General features: G+C 55.4%; 1 protein-coding gene across 4 annotated transcripts in view; it reads right to left on the bottom strand.

Annotated features, from left to right (window-relative positions):
- The window catches only part of SMG6 (SMG6 nonsense mediated mRNA decay factor), a 183596-nt gene that overhangs the window by 4514 nt on the left and 158701 nt on the right, over positions 1-20381 (bottom strand). For all 4 annotated transcript variants that reach the window (XM_056819616.1, XM_056819617.1, XM_007485774.3 and 1 more), the window contains exons 14-16: positions 12797-12973; positions 9738-9884; positions 2494-2647 (exon numbers count right to left, since the gene is read on the bottom strand). In XM_056819616.1, the coding sequence (XP_056675594.1) occupies positions 2494-2647; positions 9738-9884; positions 12797-12973 (478 nt within the window). The remainder of the gene's footprint in view (positions 1-2493; positions 2648-9737; positions 9885-12796; positions 12974-20381) is intronic.

Genomic DNA, 20381 nt, shown 5'->3' on the forward strand with positions numbered 1-20381 from the left:
TGTCACCTCTGACACAGCAAGAACATGTGTGTGAGTGTGTGAGTGTGTGTCTGAGACAGCGCCATTTCTGGGGAAGATTCTTTCCAAGATTCCAGCCAAAAGCCTGAGATCAAGTGGGAAATATGCACTCCTTGGGGGCTCGGGGAGAGTTTGGGGTCTGAGGCCTCTCCTAAGCACAGTGATTCACAGCCTGGGGAGCCGGCATGAGCAGGCTGTTCCATGGTAAGCCTGGCACTCATTGTCTGGGTATTCAGAGGAGCTGCCCCCCTCCCCCGCCCCAACCTGAGGCTCAGCTGGGATTCTGGCTGGGGGGAGGAGGAGGGAGGGGAGTGGTGAAGCAGCCAGAGGAACATCAAACAGGAAAAGCTGGTATCCCATCCCCAAATCCGCTTTCCTGCTCCAAACCAAACAGGCTTCAAAGGGAGGCTTGTTTGTGCTTCTGCACCAGGCAGGACTTCTCAATGCTGGGGTCAGGCTTGAGGAGAAGGAGGGGGTTAAAGGGCAAAAGAAAGAGGCCCAATGGAAAGCCTCGAACTTCACCCCTTGCTGCCTGGATGGAAAAGGAGCCAGTCCCTGGGTGAGTGCCTGGGGCCTGCAGGCCCTGCAAGCTCAGGGCTCTCAAACCTGAAAGGGGTCAGAGAGAGGCTGATGGCGCTGCCATGTCCTGCAGCCAGAACGGGCTCCTCAACAGGCTAAGTAAGATTCAGTTATTTTTCCTCATGCCTAGAAGTCAAACGTTACTCTGTGCGTGCTTGGCACAGAGAGGGGCTAACTGAAGTCAGGCCCACAGCAAATGGCAGCACCACCAACACTGTATCAGTAACACCTCTGTCCCGCCTCCCCAGCTAGGCTGGAGAACTCTTGGGGGTTACAGATGCGGCCCAGAACCAGAACTGGGGATCACAGCCTTGATTAAGGCACCAGCAATCTCATCCCTTTCTTTGTTGAACACCTTCTCCTCTCATTCATCTCCTGGGCCCGACAGGCCAGTGTCACCCCTGAAGCTGCTCCACCTCCGGGGCTCATGGATCCTGTGGAGTCCAGAGATTAGCCTTCCTGTGAGACAAGGCAGGAGAGGCTGGGAGAGCCCAGGTGCTCTCTGCCTTCTCCCACACTCCCCCGGAATCTCCGCTTAGGGCCCTGCTCTGCATTGCTGCCTTCTTCCTTCCCTGGCTGGGCTGCAGGGGTGTGCTGGAGCCAGCTCTAACCAGCTCTTGAGAGCCAATGGTCAAATTTTCAATAAGGACATTTAAATCTCAGGAATCAGCAAACTACTAAAAATCAAGGCTGAGCTTGTTGTTTTGTGGATTATCTAGACCTGAGACAGTAATGGAGGGAATGTTAGCAACGTAAAAGCAGCATAAAGGATACGACGGGCACTTTTCTCTCTAAGAGCGCCGGTCGCTAGGACCGTTCCTAGCCATTCTCCGTCCTCAGTCCACGGGGCTGGGCTAACAGGTTTTCGTTAGGCCAAGGGGAGGCGGGGAAGTGTCCTGAGGCCGGCCTTCTAAGGGGGTGATAGCAGGGGTGACGAGGTGTTTCCTGCAGCGATTTAGGACCGCACCTCTTGTTGGGGCCAATTATGTCCTACCTATTCCCCTCGCCCCAGCTTCTATGATGCTCAGAGCAGAGAAACAAGTCTCTGGAGCATCTCGGAAGGGACATGCCGGGTAGGTTTGCCCCACTCTGCTGTCCCGGGGAACAGAATTCCTCGGCAACTGACACCAGGCCAAGCTGGGAGACAGTTTGTTGAACCTTCAGTTTCTGCCTTAGATACTAGTATGGATTGAAAGGTAGGAGAGCAGCAAGGGTTGGGCAATGGGGGCGTTAAATGACTTGTCCAGGATCACACAGGCAGGAAGTGCCTGGAGCCACATTTGAACCCAGGCCCTCCCATCTCCAGGCATGGCTCTCTCTCCTGGGAGCCGCCTCGCTGCCCTTGATGGACAGTCGGACAGCAGACCGAGATGGGCGCCGAGGTGCAAGGGCCCAGGGCAGACCGGATCCCAAGCGCCCTGGCTCTAAGGCCAGGGACGAAATGGGCTTCTGCGAGGCTGACCCCCAAACACCAGCAGCCAGGAGCCAAGCGCAGGGCACTGGCCAGAGGAATGCTACCTCCGACTACCAGAGCCGTCGTGAAAAGCGAGCAGACAATCAGAGCAAAGGCATCTAAGCACTTCAAATCGGCCCAGACGCTCTGCCAGACCACCCAGCAGCACTGCCGTTATCTGCCAGGGCTGAGTGTTTACCAATAACGGGAACCAGCTTTGCTGTTTGACTGCGAGCTTTATAAGGATAAAAACAAGGGCCGGGCTCGGCAGGCCCTCGTGGCTGGGAGGCAGGAGGCCGTGTACTCGGCAGCCCAAGCCCATCCTCTGGCCTGCTCCTTCCCAGGTTCCCCCGACTCCCGCCACATCGATGGGCCCCCGTCCTGGCACGGGGATGCCCTGTGTGAAGGCAGTGGAGGCGGGGCTGCCTCTCCGCATGACTCACCGATGAGGGGCACCACCAGGATGTACTTCCTGCTCTCCAGCAGCCGTGCCAGGCTGGCCAGGTGGTCGATGAAGCCGTTGGTGTCCGGTACGAGGAACAGGGGTCTGATCTCGAGCTCCATCTGCCGCATCTGAGTCTGGTCCTCCAGGACGGCCTACAAGACACAGGCGGGCTGGGGGTGAGTGAGGGTCACCTGGAGCTGCCAGCACCCCGCCCTGCTGACCCCGACCCCCGTGCCAGCTCTGCAAGCGGGACTTGGAGGCCGAACGAGAAACGGTGAGGCTGGGGAGGCGTGCTGGGCGGGCGGGGGCCGGACCCCCGAGGCGATGACAGCGCCTGCCGGACCTTTAATGGGGATGAGGGCCTCCAGCAAGACCCTCAGTTGGCTACTTGGGAAACTCAAGGGATTTTCCAGCCCTCAGTTCAACATTTTGTGGAACTTCCGAAATCCCTCTAGCTACGAAGGCCCGTCCTAACCCCGAGTCCAGACGTTACGCGTCAGCCGGGACAGCAGCGGCTCCATGGGACGGCCACAAAGACCCGCCTCAACAGAATCACGCCAAACGAGATGCCCCGAGAGGCAAGAGGGACGGCCCCGGGCCGGAGGGCCAGCCGCTGACCGTTGCAAGTCCCTCCCCAGGACCCCTGGCCAAGGGCACCCTTTGGAGCCTTTTCTCTCAGGGGTGGGTGGGGGAGGCTCCTCCCCGCCACCTCCCCGTCCTCCCAACAGTCTGGACAGGACCGCCACCCCCGCCCTTCCCCCGAGACCCTTTCTGAAGGGGAGTTTCAGACAGACCGCTCCATCCCGAGGGCCGCCGCCCCACAGTGCGGGGCAGGCAGGTGCACTGGAAGGGGGGCACGTCCCACCAACAGGCAGAGAAGGGCTGCTCCAGCTTCCCTGGCAATGACAGTAAAACTGAAAGCCCAGGTTTCTGAAGGAAGGAGAAGGTGGCCTCCCCGTGACCTTCAGGGGACCTCTCTTTCTGAGTAAGGGAATGCTGCCCCCCCCGCGGGGCCCTCAGCCCGAGTCTGCCTCCTCCCCGGGATGCCCACTTTGCTGTAGCTGAGAGCGTGAGAATGAAACATTCAGGTCAATCCCCTGCCCAGGTACCACAACCCCACAGCTCTGATAACCTCTTCCTGTCCTGTCTGCTCCACCCAAACAGTGCATCCGCCCTGCTCGCGGCTCCCTCCCCTTCCCCGGCCCTCGGCGCTGGCCTCCCTCTACTCCACCTGAGGAGACGGAGGAAGCACGCGGGCGCGGGCACGGGGAAAGGGGCACGACGGACGCGCTGCCTTTTCCACACCCGTTTCACCCTGGGGAGGACCACAGCAACACTGGCCCTTCTGAAGCGGGCCTGTGTGTCTCCTCTAGGAGACCTCCTCTAGGAGGACCTCGAGGGTCCTCTACCTTCTGGAGGCAGACGCCCCACGCGCCTGGATGCAGAGGGGAGAGGCAAGCAGACCGTTCCCAAGCACGACTCTGAGGGCAGGATGGAAGGAGAACAGAAAGCAGGAAGGGCAGACAGGGCAGCCTGTTAGAATGGCCCACACTTTCTGGGTTTGGCTTAGGGTTAGGGACAAATCTGGGGGATGCAAGTTTTGGGGGTGGGGGGAGAGCAGCGGCAACAATCCTCCTCGTTTCTAGGGGCCGCGAGACGTCAAGCTGGGCGAGGACGACGCTCTGAGCCACGGCCCGAGTCTGCTAGCAGTGCCGCCTCCTGGAGCGCACTTCCCCTAGCCAATGAGTCACCAAAAAACTGTTTCCTGTTCCCCCCATGCCCTGACTCGGTGTCAGCAGGGCTCTAAGGAGTTGCTCGCTCTTCCCCTAGGTACCAGCCGAGTCTCCAGGGACGGTCTTGTCTGGGTCGTCAGCCTGGTATGGCTTCCTTGACAAGAAGTACAGAGCCGCTGAGAACCTCGAATACATGTGTGCGCACGTGTGTGTGTGCGTGTCTCTGTGTCTGTGTGTGCTGTGTGCATGTGTCTCTGTGTGTGTGCACGCGCCTGTGTGTGCCTGTGTGTGTGCATACGCCTGTGTGTGTGTGTCTGTGTGTCTCTGCCTGTGTGTGTGTGTGTCTGTGTGCGTGTCTCTGCCTGTCTGTGTCTGTGCCTGTGTGCGTGTCTCTGCCTGTCTCTGTCTGTGCCTGTGTGTGTGTGTCTGTGCCTCTGCCTGTGTGTCTCTGTGTGTGTGTGTCTCTGCCTGTGTGTGTGTGTGTCTGTGTGTCTCTGCCTGTCTGTGTCTGTGTGTGTGTGTGTGTCTGTGTGTGTGTCTCTGCCTGTGTGTGTGTGTCTGTGTGTGTGTCTCTGTCTGTGTCTCTGCCTGTCTGTGTGTGTGTGTGTGTCTGTGCCTGTGTGTGTGTGTCTCTGCCTGTCTGTGTCTGTGCCTGTGTGTGTGTCTGTGTGCGTGTCTCTGCCTGTCTCTGTCTGTGCCTGTGTGTGTGTGTGTCTGTGCCTCTGCCTGTGTGTCTCTGTGTGTGTGTGTGTCTCTGCCTGTGTGTGTGTGTGTGTCTGTGTGCGTGTCTCTGCCTGTCTGTGTCTGTGCCTGTGTGTGTGCCTGTGTGTGTGTCTGTGTGCGTGTCTCTGCCTGTCTGTGTCTGTGCCTGTGTGTGTGCCTGTGTGTGTGTCTGTGTGCGTGTCTCTGCCTGTCTGTGTCTGTGCCTGTGTGTGTGTCTGTGCCTCTGCCTGTGTGTCTCTGTGTGTGTGTGTGTCTCTGCCTGTGTGTGTCTGTGTGTCTGTGTGTGTCTGCCTGTGCCTCTGCCCGTGTGTGTCTGTGCCTGTGTGTGTGTGTCTCTGCCTGTCTGTGTGTCTGTGTGTGTCTGCCTGTGCCTCTGCCCGTGTGTGTCTGTGCCTGTGTGTGTGTGTCTCTGCCTGTCTGTGTGTCTGTGTGTGTGTGTCTCTGCCTGTGCCTCTGCCTGTGTGTGTCTGTGTGTGTGTGTGCGCGCGCGCCGGGTTTGCCCTCCCCGCTTTTCCAGATTTTACCCGTCACATTCCTGGCAGCTGCGCATGGCGCCTGTGCCGGCCGTCACGTCCCACTCTGATCCCTGGGCCGCACGGTGAGAGAAGGACACAGGATGCGCAGGGAGTGTAAAAAAGTGAGGTCGGCGGGGACAGTGCCAAGTCCCCGCTCCCAGCCCGAGGACGCTCGGGGAGCCGGGGGGAGCACAGTGCAGTGGAGTTCAGAGGCCGGTAGCAGGATTTATTTTTGTTTGTATGAATAAAAAGCAACAGAAGTCTTTGGCCGAGGAGCGGTTCGGGGTGAGGGGTCGGTGATTCATACAGATTCTGCCTGGCCTTTGGCCAAGGATGCTGCCCCGGAAGAGAATGGTGGCCCTCCAGCGGCTCTGGTGGGCTGGCTTAGATCAGGTGAAAGCAAGGGGTGGGCAGAGCAGGAAAGGGACACAGTAGCCCACCCTGCCCTTCCCGGAGGCCAGGCAAGCCGGAGTGCCCAGTCACTCTTCCCCTTGGCCGCCAGACCATAGATATGGCAAAGGCATCACTCTGCCGGCCGTGGCAGTAGATGAAGAAGAAGGTAGAGTGCTTTTATCCTGCTGAGGAGGAAGGCTCCCTTCTGCCTCTTCAGTGGCTTCTCAAGGGCGCTGAGGCTCTGGTGCCCCCGGAAAGATCCCGCTCATGCACGGGGGCCGAGTTTCTCCTCCTCTAAAGTGGGGGCGCTCTTCCATGTGCTGGCAGAGCAGGGGCCGAGCCTGGGTGGCCAGACCACGCACCAGCTGCCTCGCCTCACCTTTGGGGCTGCAGGCATTGTAGGGTGCCTCCCTCAGGCAGAAGTGTTTCCATTTAGGGCATGTTTAGGTTCTCAGGATGCGGCTCTCCACGGGTTACTGTCCCACATCCCTGACGAGGCAGAGAGGTGAGCCCTGCCAGAGGTCTGTGGGACTTCTAAAGTGTGCCCTTGGTGTACCCACTGCCAATGAGCCTGGACACGAGGGGATAAAGAGACCCAGAGCCAGAGAGATTTGTGGGAGGTTACGTAGCTGAATCCAGGGAGTTGGGGGGACCTGGGGTTGGAGGCCAGGCTCCCTGCAGACCTGAGGCTGGAGCCGATGCTCCCCCCCAGATCGCCTTCCCTCCTGCCCTGGAGGGGCTCCTCTCCTGGAGCACCGCCTCTCTCGCCTCGAGTCCTTTGGGGCCAGAAAAGACCCCTTTTCCTTGTTCGGTTTCCCTCACAGTTCCTAGTCCAGGACTGGGCACGTGGCATGTGGCTTGAATGAGAAAAGGCACGCGGTGCAAGGGAAGGCACAGGACTTCTTAGCCAGCCTCTTCCTTTTTTTTTAAACCTTCTCTTCCACCTTAGAATCAATACTGTGGATTGGCTCCAAGGCAGAAGAGCAACGAGGCTAGACAATGGGCGTGAAGTGACTTGCCCAGGGTCACCCAGCTGGGAAGGGTCTGAGGTCACACTTGATCCCGGGACCTCCGGTCTCCAGGCCTCTTTCTAGGAGGCCCTTTGGTGGGGGAGGGGGACTTGGAGAAAAGCACAGACCTGGGAGGGCGGCTCCTCTGGGCTACCCTTTCCTGCTCTGGCGTGAACGTGTTCCCCGGCTGGTAGTGCGCTGGCCCTCCCCGCCAGGCAGGAGCCGGGCCTGGGTGTCTGCCTTCCGCTGTGGGCAAGAACGAGCTGCTCTCGGACAGGTGTGGGGGTCCCTGCCCAGGCGGGTGGGAATCAGAGCCGGCTATATTTAGGCCCGACTCCTGGGGCTGCCACAAAAGAGCAAGTGCTGGCCCAGGAGGCGGCGGCGGGAAGGGGCCGGGGAGCGAGGCTATTTTCAGAGCACATGTCATCGCTGGCTGAGGAGCGGGGCTGCTGCTGTAATGCCGCCTAAAACAATGGCTATGGTCAGAGGAAGAGCCTGTTATGGTTCAGGTGGGATGTTTGCCACTGCTCCGGAAGCCTGACCGCTCCCAGCTGGGGGCAGCACACATCGCCCAGGAGCCTCCTGGAGGCGGTGCCAGGGAGGGGCGCGGGGCGCCGCCCGGGCCGAGGTGGCCGGGCAGAGCAGGCGCCGGGCGGCAGCGGTGGCCAAGGAGAGCCACAACAGAAAATTGCAGGCGGGCAGGGGGCGAACTGCAGTCTCTGGCTGCCTTGAGCACGAAGGGTCTTGGTTATGCTTCGGCTCCAGCTGCACAGAGCCAGGGAACTGCCCACACCCCGACTCTGACCTCCATTCGGCCCCTCACAACAGCCCCTCGGCAGCTCCGGAAGGAGGGAGGAGCACACTGTGGAGAGAGCCCAGATCTTCCCCTCCTTCTTCCACCCCCGGCAATGGATGAGCTTAGGCCCAGGGGTCCAGGCCCAGAAGTAGGGAAGGGGGAAGGGCTGCTGCTCCCTTCAAGCATTCTGGAAGGGGGGCTTTTTGAACCCCGTCTTCACATCCCTTTCCCCAAACATATGGGGTTCCTGTTTTGCTGCATCTGTAACAGGCCCCGAGAGCTGGGGACTTGACTTACACCTCTCAGTTAACACCCCTCGGAGGCTGGTGGAGTTCAGAGCACTTTAATTTACGGCCCATCTCCCCTCTCCCCATTCTTAATTCATTCGATGCTCCATTCTTCCTTATTGTATTAGTGGAACCCAGGTACCTGCCAACAATAATGGCTCCTCTAACTGGGAGCCTCTCCCCCACTCCCAGGACAATTTATACCTTTTCCTTGGGATTTTTTTCCTCTAAATTAAACAAAAAGAGGAAAAATAAGAAAAGGTTAACGTGGGTTTGGAGAGACGAAGCCCAGTGGTTCTGGGCAGGGAGCCAAAGGCCCGAGGGTACACACATGTGTGCGTTCTCCCAGAAGGGCCTTCACCGGCCCTGTTTTACAGCCACCTCGGCACAGACTGCAGGGTTCACGCATATGGCCAGACAGATGTGTCTGGCTTACGTTCAAGGCTGGAAAATGAAGAATTATGGAAGTGAAGGGCCCTGGGCATTAAAGGGGGAAGAGGGGGGTGTTGGGGGGAATTTTTCCTCTGCTGAGAAATCCTCCTGTGGCTGTGAGGCCAGAGGAAGGAGGCTGACAGGAGGCAAGGCAGCCAGCAATGGTGCATGTGGGGCCTTCTCTTAAAGGGGCCGGTCAATATTGTTGGGGGGGGGGGGGCACAGCAATCCAGGCTCACTTCTCAGGGCTCTGGAGACCCTGATGGGGCTGTGTCTGAGGAGACTCCCTTGTGGGTTCTAAGACACGCAGAAAGATAGAGGTCTGCCCGTTACTCCCTATGCCACGGAACGGAAAACATTTTCTATCATGCCCCGAGATGATGGAAGTGGGATGAGTCTCTCCAAAATTGAAAGGAGACTTTGAATAGCTTTAGGCAGGTCAAGAATTGTGAGAAAGCACGGTTCCTTTTCTTCACTGAGACTGGACAGGAGAGGGGAAGTAGGCTTAAACTGGAATAGACACAAGACAGCAGCTCTTAGGAGTGAGGGGGGGTACACACACTAGGGACAAGGGATGGAAGGATGTGAAAAGTCCTGGCTTGAAGGGATTTTAAAAAGTAGGAATTTTGCCCTTCCTGGGAAGGTCTAGAGCAGAGCTTCTTAGCCTGGGACCTAAAACTTGTTTCTGATTTAAAAAAAAAACATTTGGGGGAAGCAGTTGGGTAGCTCAGTGGATTGAGAGCCAGGCCCAGAGATGGGAGGTCCTGGGTTCAAATCTGACCTCAGACACTTCCTAGCTGTGTGACCCTGGGCAAGTCACTTCACCCCCATTGCCTAGCCCTTACCGCTCTTCTGCCTTGGAGCCAATACACAGTATTGATTCCAAGACAGAAGGTGAGGGTTTAAAATATATATATATATATATATATATATATATATATATATATATATATATATATTTTGCCAACTGCTTTTTAATAGTATTGCTTTCCTTTGTGATCCTATGTGTTTGATATTTAAAAACATGATTCTGAGAAGAGGTTCACAGACTTCACCAGGTTGTCCAGAACTTCCTTGGTATTAAAGGGAACTTCAGTGATCGAACGCTGCCTCTTGTTAGACATTCCACTTCCCTTAGAGTGGCAGATGCCCAAAAGGCCAACAGGAAGGACGGTGTGCTGGGGCCATTAGAAATAGTGTCCGGGCAAAATCTGCAGGGTTTCCCTGTGAGCTCCTGACTCTTTCTGCCACAGGCGCTCAGTCTTCTTCTGAATAGCCCCAACCCATTCTGGGGCTCTTCTAAGTAGCTCCTGCTCACAGACCCATGAATGCTCCCAGCCACCCCAGACACACCTGAATCTTTTCTTGGCGACGTTGCTGCTCGGCTATCTTCCTGGCTAGAGCCATCTTCTTGGCCCGGAGCTCCCTGATGTCATACTCGCCCCCACTGCCTTCGGCCTCAGAATCTTCCTCAAAATCTTCAATGACCACGTCCTCCTCCTCCAGGCAGCAGGAGTAAGCCAGCCAGGAAAAGAAAGCAGGAGAAAAGTTAGTTAGCTCAGAGCCCTCACCTGAGGCCACCCAGCCCAGCTCTGGCTGCTCAAGATGTTCCCTCAAGAAAGGCCCCAAGGCCTGCCCAGGAAGGTGAGCCGGGAGTGGAGGGGCCAGGGAAGGAGCTCTAGCCTGTTCGGAATGACCCCCTTCTGCAAGGCACTGACACACAGTCCTCCCAGACAGGCCCTCTCAGATAGCTCTTGCACAGCATTCACAAACATCCTTCCGAGCATCCTCACATGCTCAAACCTAGGCCGACTATTTCCTTCTGAACTATTACAAGAAAAAAAAAGGGGGGGGGGACAACTGCCCAAATGGAAATCTAATTCCGGTTCAGTATATCTGACATGAATCCAGCTTGACTGAAGCTGCCCATTCGGCTATGACTTCTCCTGAACCCAGGACACATCTGGAATAGACAGTCCAACCCAGAAGAAGCTGTCCCTGTCCCTTCGCATGCCTGGAGCCCGAGTGCATAAATGTACTGGTTCTGCCCTTACAGAAATGCCCCGAAGCCAGGGCCAGGGGTACTCCACTCGGGAAACTTGCTGCCAGTCTGACAAAACTCCACCCGGGGGTCGTCACCTCCCCTACCGCAGCCTCTGCTCTCAAAGGCCTCTCTCCGGGTGGTCCCAGATTCTGCTCCTCTCTTTCTGGCCCTGGTCAGCAGAGAAAATGCAGCTGCCCGATGGAGCCCAGGAAAGCTTCCTTGGAGGGACAGGGTTAGCAGGGGGATGGGGGGGCCTCACACTCTGCTCCAAGACGCTGCTTCCTAATGCTTCCCACTAGAGGGTCCAAAATGAGGAGCACCAGGCTGGACTCCTCTGACTAGAGGCAGGAGCTTGGTTAAAGAGAAACCAAGATTCTTTTGGTGTCTGCTCCCTGCTATAATGACTAAGTCGAGTGCCTTCCGGCCGAGTGAGTAAGTTTTGATAACCCTTTCCCAGCACACCCCGACTCTGCTCTGCCATACAGCTGCCCATCACAGGACCAGATTCTGATGAGATTTCTTGGCCTGGATGTGAGGAAGGGAAAGTCACATCTTAAAGGCGAGATCCTGACAAACTAGAGCCAGAGAGAGGTAAGGAACGTGCATCCCCGTAGCATTTCTGGGGAACTGGATTCTCTTCTGCACACAAATAACAGTCACCAAACACCAGCAACACTTCTCTCAGCCCTGATGCCAACAGTGTGAACAAGACTCAGAGTCAGAGATCTCAGGTGGCAGCCAGAGGAGATTCCCAACCGGGGATGTCCTATGGAAGCTGAGATTTGATCTGCCAAGGCTTCTTGTCATCCTATCCTCGGGTTCCTCTCTCCATCCTCAGTTCCTTCCAGAGGCTCCCGCTGTGCGTGGGAAGGAAGAAGACTTTATCTAAAAAACATTTTCTCATTTGCAGAGCTAACATTAGGGTGAAGTGAAGCAGGCCATCTGGCCAGTCCAGTGCCCACATAAGCAGCCATCTCCAAGGTTCAAGGTTGTGGTAGGTTTGGGGAAAGCTGGCCCAGGGTCAAAAGGTGGCTCTGAGCCTCCCTTGCTCAGCTCTCCTAGCCCATGAGGAAGTGCTAGGTTATGAAATGAGACAGGCTGGGCTATGGAGGGTTTCCCAGGAACCATTCACAGAAGGGAACCCAGAAGGCTCGTGGGAAAGGGAAGAAGTGGGCAGCCTCATGTAGGTCGTGACCTTTGTTCTGGTCAATGGGCTCGAGATGGGAAGAGTGGAGAACCTAATCATATGTTGTGACACGAGGGGAAGAGAAGAATGCTGTTAGATACTTGCTCAGTGGAGACCCCTAGATTCAAGAATGAGAGCTTGGAGCCGAGTGATGATTTGTAATTGGGGACAAATGATTTAGGCTCAGAGAGCCTCAGGTGCCTCATCTGTAAAAATGGGACAGCAGATCACAGACCGAGAGCTAGAAGAGACACTTACAGATCATCAATGACTGTTTTTCTGATTTTCATTATCTTCCTCTTCATCTGGGACCATACCAGGCACAAAGCATCTCACTTTTAGGGACTATACCAGGCTACGCGCCCTCAGGACCCCGTCCACTTGTGATGTCTGCCTTGGGTTACACAAGCAGATGGTCCAAGGGCCATAGAGACTAGCTTCCTCCTTCATCACAATGACCCGAGCTCCCCACTCTCAGCTGATTCTAGTTGGTTTTACCTCTTCCAACAGTGTTGACACACACACACACTGACACACACTGACTCACACACACACGCTGACACACACACACACACACACACGTATGCCAGGGAGCAGGGAAGCTGGCAGTAATGATTTGCATGTATAGAGGCATACAGTGTCTGTCTGTCTGTCTCTCTCTGTCAGGACCTGGAGTGAAATAAGGGCTACAGGAACAACCAAGGGCAAACAAACAAGAGGAGAATTCCTTAATCACATCAGGATGTTCGGGGAGGGAGGGAGCTGGGGGGAGGAGAAGGAGGGGGGCCAGCAGTGCTCTTCCTGTATGTGTGCTGGAGGCTGGAGTTCAGGCTTGTGCAGCCCTGAGCTCCATGACTATAAACTTGATCCTCACCCTGAACCCTGACACCCCCCTCACCCCAGCCCCTTTCCTAAGCCTCCAGAGCTGCACATTATTAAACCTTCTTGCTCCTTCCCTCCCTTCCCTTCCACTGCAGCATTCAAAAGCAGCATCTGGAAGTCGTAGGAGAGATCGAGGCACCGGGCTGGGAGGGCCAGCGGGCACCAGCACACTCGTGAGAAGATTCACCCACAGACCCAGCTTTGAGTGGCTATAAATAGCTGGGGGGGAGGGTGGGGGCTGAAACCTCGGGCAGAGGCCAGTCCCCCTGGGAGCTTTTCCCTTGCTTCCCGAGCAAGTACCTGATCTTCCAGTTGTTTTCCCTCTTGGCTTCCCATTTCCTTTCCCATGGTGTCTGGGACGGGCGCCACTGACACATATTTTCCACCCTTGAATGCCAGCAGAGGCTCTTCTTGTCCACAAAGGGCTTCCAGGAAATACTTTAGCACTGTGACCCTCTTGCAGTCGGCTGCAATAACCTACAGGGAAGGAGAGAAAAAGAAAACAGCATTTGCTGAGAAAGAAGATGGTAGGAGGGACTGGTTGTTGGCCAAGGGGCTCAGGAGAAACATGTCAAAATGACTGTGAGTTAAGGGGGCTGCTGGGTTCCTGTGCTCTGAGGACAAGGCTGAGTGAGGGTCCTCAGACTTCCAAAGTAGGCAGAGAAATGGCCATAGTCCTTCTCTTCAGTGAGGAAGACCTTGGCAAACCGTCTCCTTGAGTCTTCCAACTTTTAAAAATCTCATCTGAGGTAAAGTGAGTGTGTTGGGGAATGAAATGGGGAGGAAAGGAGGAAGGCATGAATAGCAACCCAAGCAGCCATAACCAAATGTGTGTGGGGGTGACTCAATAAAACACCCCTTTCCCTAACAATCCTTGATTCTCTTCTTGATTATAAATCACAGCGAATGCCTCTGGACAAACTCTTTCAGGATCCCCAGGAGGCTTCCCAGGCTCAGGTAGGCAGACATTTGGAGAGGGAAGGCAAGCCAGGTGGTGACTAAAACAGGTTGTAGGGTTCGTCCAAAGTTCTGCTCCTCAAGGAGCTCACACTATCCCTCTCCCACGTGATTATAGCTGAACACAACTTTGGGGAAGGTTGAAATGAAATTCAATATCTCCAGTAATCATCACACTGATGAGACTCTCAGATGGAATTTCCATAGGCAGAACCTAGAATCCTTTCCTGTTATGCCTATACATAAACACATATAAACAAAACCTTCAACACCAAACCTCTCTCTCTCTCTCTCTCTCTGGAGGGGGCCAGATATCTTTTCTCTGGCCTTTGGTGACCTCGCTATCCTCCTGGCTACCACATACAGAATCCTAAGCTCATCAACTGGAAGGTTAAATGTGACATTCCTGAGTATATGGGCTCCTTCCACCTAGTATGGTCACTTCCTATACTCCCCACTCAGCTCCAAAAAGCAGATGTCTGGCCCATCTTTAGGGGGACCCTGGCTGGATGCCATTTCAGTCAGTTGGTCAGCTAACATTTATTAAGAGCCTACTATGTGCCAGGCTCTGTGCTACATGCTGGGTATACAGAGAAGGCAAAAAAGGAAAGAAAGGGAGAAAGAAAGAAAAGAAAATCTTTGCTCTCAAGGAGCTCACAGTCTGATAGGGAAGGCGACATGCATGCAGCTCTGTATGAAGAAGATACATAAAGGGTAGACTGGAGATCAGCCCAAAGGGAAGGCACAAAGGTGCAGGAGGCCTGGGGAAGCTTTCTTGCAGACCTGAAGACAGGGAAACCAGGAGGTGGAGATGAGGGAGAAGGAGGGGTGTCCAAGAGTCAGGAGATGGGGTGTGGTGGTTAAGGAACACTAAGGAGGCCAGTGTGCCCGAGTCACAGAGCATGTGGAGGGGAGTGAGATCTAAAAAACGAACTAGGATGGTAGAAAGAGACAGATTGTGACGGGACCTGAAAGCCAAAGGATTTCATATTTGACCCTGGGGGAGTGGTGTCGAGAAAGGGGCACGGGTAGAAGGGAGAGAGAAACTGAGGGAGACACAGACAGCACTGGGTATTAGGAAGATCCCTTTGACAGCTGAGGAGAGAAGGGGGTGTATACAAGAGATATGTCAAAGGCAGAAATGAAAGGACTTGGTCACTCATTGGAGATGGGTCTTGAGAGTGAGGAGTTGAGGGTGACACTGAGGTCGGGAACCTGGATAACTGGGAGGATTCGGGTACCTTGGACAGTAATGGGGAAGAAGAGATAATGACTTTAGTTTGGAGCATGTTGAATTTAAGATGTTTATAAAGACAGCTAGGCTGAGATGCCTAAAAGGCAGCTGGAGATGTGAGGAGAGGCTGGGAGAGAGGTTAGGGCTAGACAAGCAGATCTGAGTTGTCTGCAGAGCTGTTCACTTGCCACCATGGGAGCTCATGAGCTCTTTAAGTCTAGAGGGAGCAGAGAAGAGGGCCCAGGACAGAGCCTTGGAGGACCCCTGACGATGAGGAAGAGAAGGAACGGTCAGATGGGTAAGAGGAGAAGCCAGGGAGAACAGTGTCATGGAATTAAGTAAATTAGGCAGAAATGGCCTGTCTTCTCTTGGAGCTTACAGTCTGATCCACACAACATGGAATTGAGGCATAAATTAGGTCAAATCAAATATACACATTTAGAACCCTGATTAGGTTTCAGCAAAGTGATAGGAATGGAGTGTTGGACGTGCTATTCCTAATAGAAAGTGAGCTATTCTGAGGGCAGGGGCTCTTCTGTTTTTGCCTCCACATTCCCAGGGCCTGCCAGAATTGCTGGACACAGGAATAAAGGCAGGGACTAAGCATTTACATCTGTGAAGACCTGGGGATATGAATGGAAAAGACAGCCTGTGCTCCTCAGGAGCTCATGTTCTGATGGTGCTGATGGCAGAGGCGGCGCCCCGGGCAGACTGAAAGCCCCCACAGCCCTTTCAGGGCGCAGGAAGAGGGCAGACGCTGCTTGTTTGGTGTCACTTCTACAGATAAATCTCCTAAGTTTTTGGTGCTGAACCATCTGGCAGTGGTCTGGCACACAGGAGGAGACCAAGAAGTGCCTGTGATTGCAGTGAATGAAGGAGTCTTGGGGATTGCCCTGGAGGAACTGCCAGCACTGTGCCAGGGGCCTGGTCATTCCCTGTTACTTCGGAGGCCCCAGACCTGGGTCGAGCCTCTCAGCGGGCCTGATGGATGGGGGAGGGCTGCCCGCTCACTGGGTCAGGGTCCTCCTCGCTGCCTCACCGAGGGAGAAGGAAGTTCTCCGGGGCCAGGCCAGGTCCCCGGTGGGTCCTGCTGCGTGTCCCCAGGCGTGTGACAAGGGAGGCCAGAAATACAGAAGCTGGGGCTCAGAAGGCACTCTAGAGCAGGCTGAAATGAGTAATCTCCTGGCAGCAGCACGCACAGCGGCCTCCCTGCACCCCCGGCCGCTCACTTGCAGAGGAAACTTCTGCGTTTCCCCAAGATTGCCAGTTTCCTCTCTGTGGTCTAATTTTAACCACCTTGTCGTTACAGTGTGTGTCAGCCGCCTGACCCTGCGGTGACCTCTGACCTTCTGCCCCTGTCCCTGCTCCCTCTAGGCTGGGAGGATTATGTAATGGGTCAGCCTCATCACTGTCCTTCTTGCCCAGGGGGCCAGGGGAGCCAGGCCTTGCAGGCATCCTGGGGCTGAGAAGGGGGTGCCCATGATCGCCTCTCTTTCTGCATGAGGCTCTCTCTCCTTGGGGGTCTCCCCTGGGGGACCACCCCGCTGCCCTGCCAGTGATTCCTCTAGGGCAGAAGCCTTCCAGGGCTCGGGGAGAGGGAGCTGCCTTTTCCCTGAAGCCCTCTTGCTGGCCCTGCCTCGGACCCAGGGCGGGCTGGTGGCTCTGGGGAAAGCCACACAAAGTCTCAGCGGCCCGATCCCAGGCAATGCTGTAGGTCGGCGGGCTCCCTCTGGCTCTCCCCTCCGCGGCAGATGAGCCCGGGAAGCTGGAGGAGGGCCGGGTCCTCTGCAGTTACGTGTCAAGTGTTCTAACCCTCGCCCTTGGGCCCACCACTTGCACCCCTGCCTTGCAGAGCCCATGCTCACAAGGGCTTCACACCTATGAAGCTGTTCATGGCTATCACCCCGGCACCCGCGGAGTCCCTTCTCTTAGCAGATGAGGAAATCAAGGCAGAGAGCCAGGAGCCCGCTCTCCTGAAGGCCTTCTGCCTGCCCGCCGTGGCAGGACAGTGCGCTGCCCCGGGACGCCCGGGAGAAGCTCCAGGATGAAGGCTAGAAAGGAGGCCGGGGAGGCCCCTCAGAGCACACGCACACATTCCGGGAGATTCCCCAGGAGGCCGGGAGAGACTTCCTGGCAGACGAGGGGTTAAAGGCAGCCGGGCTGCTGGGAGGAAGGAGTCCAGATGAAGCCCATGACATAATCCCCACAATCACTCTGTTCATGAGCACATTTTTCCATCCTCTATCAATGAAAAACAGAGAGATCGGCAAGTGGTCTGCACAGCGCAGTCCCAGGCCGGCTCCAGCTCCAGGACACGGAAGCCGGGGGGGGGGGGGGGCACTCTGGGGCTCACGCAGTGCCGGAGAGGCCAGCGGAGATGGCGACGAAGGCGAGAGACAGAAAAGCATCAGTTAAGTGCTTCCTATGTGTCAAACCCGGTGCTAAGTAACAGGAATACAAAGGGAAAAGGAGACGCTTCCTCAAGTCCTTGCTGTCCCCAAGGGACACGCGTGGAGCGATGTACGTACGTTCGCCCTGAGGAGCGTGTCACAGAGCCTGACCCAGTGCAGCTTCACGGCAACCCCCCGGGAGGGGAGGCCAGGCACCAGACCCATTGTACACATGGGTAGACTGAGGCTTCCAGAAGGGAAGTGGCCGGATCCCATGGCTGTACAACTCTTAAGTGTCAGGGAGGATACAGCCGCAGACATTCTTGGCTCCATGCCTATTCCATCCTTTACATCACGCTGCTATGGGGCTTTTCCCACAAAGCACAGACATTTTATGTTCGATTTTCCCATCACTTCATTGACTTGGGGGTTTGGTTCTGTGGCCCGGAGGGAAATGGACGTCTGGATAAGTAGGGGCACCACCTTAGAATGGGCCAGGCTAGGCCGGGCCCCTCTCTGTACACGCGGGGGAAGCAGTCGTTTCCCAATGAGGTCGGCACTTCCTAGGCTGTCGGGCCCAGGGCTAAGCCTCCTGTTAGAATGTCTGTCTGACTCAGGAGACAGGATATTCAGAGGTTTGTGGGGATCATTCTGGGGGAGCAGGAAGGGTCCCTTGAAGAGAAGCTCTATAGGGAGGAGCGAGGTCTTAGAAGAGGAAGAGATGAGGGAAGTGTGACCCTAGGCAAGTCACTCTACCTCTGCTTGCGTCAGTTACCGCAACTATAAAATGGGGATGACAATAAAAGCGCTAACTTCCAGGGCTGTTGTGAGGATCTAGTGAGATCATAGCACACAGCACATACCATATAAATGCTTCTCTCCATCCCCTTTCCCACCATTGCCACAAGCCACAGCCTGGCAAAGGGAAACTGGGAGGAAGTCAGTCAATGGGCCACAGTTTATTCTGAGGGACAGTGGGGTGGCTTGGAGGTAGGTATGAAGGGCTCAGAAGGCCCCAAAGGAGAGCCGGGGGAACACCTCAAGGAGCTTTTCAAGGCTCCCTGGCAGCAGGGGAAGGTGGTAGGGACTGAGGAAGCAGCCTGGTGGGCGTCCAGCTTCAGTGGTCACCTCAGGACGGTTCATGGTGCGTCCCCAAACGGATCTCCTTGGCTTCGGTGAGAAGAAGTGAGGGTCTGGGTCAGGGCAGTATTCCATGGGAGGAGTTCAGAGAAAGAGAATTCCTTTTCCCTAGGACTACTCTGAGGTAGTGAGTTCAGCCCACAGTTTCAATGGAAGTGAAACTTCGGTGTGTGGGACTGTAGTTAGCACCCAGACTAGGCACACACGCAAACAGCAATCAGAAAGAAAAACTGAAAGTAATATGTGAAGTGAGACAGTGGCCCACCCTGACCTGGGCTCAGTTCCTCAGAGGGATCACTCATGTAAAGACTTCCCCAGGGCCGATGAACTGAGGCAGATTAGTTCATACATCAGTGTTTTGGGGGAGAAGACTATTAAAGGAGGGTAACACCATCTCCTTGGAAAGCAGCACTTGGGAGGTACAGAGGCAGTTGGTGGCCCAGTAGAGAAAGCACAAGGCCGGGAGTCAGGAAGACCAGGGTTCAAATCCAGTCTCAAACACTGAAAGTGTGACCCTGGGCAAGTCACTTAACCCCCACTGCCTAGCCCTTACCACTTTTCTGCTTTGGAACGGATACTTGGAATTGATTCTAAGGCAAAAGGTAAGAGTTTAAAGTGGCAACAGAACTCAAGGAGCATCTTGCTAAAAGTGTAGCTGATGGCCTCTGGAGGAAAGGGCAGGAAGGCAGCTGGGCCACGCTGCCCTCTCGGAGCCAACACCGCTCTGCCCAGCATCCTGTTCCTTTGGAAGCAATAGGGCCATCGAGGGCAAACACGAGCCAGCCAGGGCTCCCACGTTCTGGCCAACCCTGTTCCTTCTACCCTGCAAAGGTCGGCCTTCTTTTGCTTCTCTGGTTAGGGAGGAAGTCACAGCGGGGGTTTCCCCCACAAACAAAAGAGTTTACAGGTCGCCCTTGTTTCTCGCTCTAAGTAGAGCCAATTATCCTCACATTTGTTGAAACCTTCCATCAAAATTTACTGCTTGTTAATTTTACAGAATATCCTCAGAGCAAATAAGAGGCGTGCAGGGAAGTGAAGCCTCGTTGTAGCTATTAAGCAGCCTCAGAATAGCTTACCAACCTACTGCGCCAAGGCTGGAAAGTAGAGGGCCGCTTGGCCTAACTTCTGAAACACCAATTAGCAATGGGTTAATTATCATCTTTAAAGGCCAAGCCCACAGGACTGGCTACAAGAATTCAGCTCAGATTAATATGTTTTCTTAAACTGGAAGCCACCAAGTTCATAAGGCTCCCACTTTGCAGAGGAGAGCAGAAGGCACCGCCCTGGGCTGGTCATGGGTGGGTCGGCTGGAGCAGGAGTCTGCCAATGAAATGCTAGGCTCCAAAGGCAGGGAATCCTCCGGGGTTGGGAGGATGAAGGAAATGGGTTACTCCTGTGTGGATGCACATTCCTGGGGAAGAGGCTTCCCAACAGGAACCAGAGGCCACTGCTCTGGCTAAAGAAGGGTCTGATGTGCAGCAGAACTAAGCGAGGGCGAGAGCTGGAAAGCGAAGGGGGCTCCCTTGAGCGCAGCGGAGGAGGACCAAGAAGAGCAAATGGGCAGGAGAGGAGGGTCCCGGCTTCCTGAAGATCCCCAACAGGGGAGCTCAGAGAGAGGCACCACCTTTCTGCTGACTCCTGACTGATCAGGGGCTAAGCCCCGGCTGCTGGGCCAACACGACTTCCCTCCAGAACAGCCACTCTCTGCTACGCTGTCCATTGGTTTCTTCACTCAGCACCCCACAGATACATGGCAGGCGCTCTGGCTTGTGTTAACCAATTGAGGGAGATGGCTTTTAACTGTGAACCCTAACCTTGTTCAACCCCCCAGGGAGTGTAAGTCCTGGGGCTCAAAGACTCTTTTTCTCCGGGGAAGGCAGCAGGGGGCTGAAGGCCCCTACTCTCTAGGATATAGGTTTCTGGAACTGCCCCTGAATGCTCTTTTCCTCCCTCATAAAATCCCTTCATCTTGTTCCCTATCCACAGAGAAGGCAGGAGGAAAGGGAAATGGCTAGGTGGCCCCAGGCTCAACTTGAAGATGCCTTACAAAAGGCACCTGCATTTGGTTACCAGGAAGATTCAAAGCACGAAGGAAGGGATGCATGAGAGCAGGGCTCAGACGGCCATGTGGAAGGGGGCCAGGAGTCCTGCCTCACCTTACCCT

This window comes from Monodelphis domestica, chromosome 2 (assembly GCF_027887165.1).
Source record: "Monodelphis domestica isolate mMonDom1 chromosome 2, mMonDom1.pri, whole genome shotgun sequence".
Lineage (NCBI taxonomy): Eukaryota > Metazoa > Chordata > Mammalia > Didelphimorphia > Didelphidae > Monodelphis > Monodelphis domestica.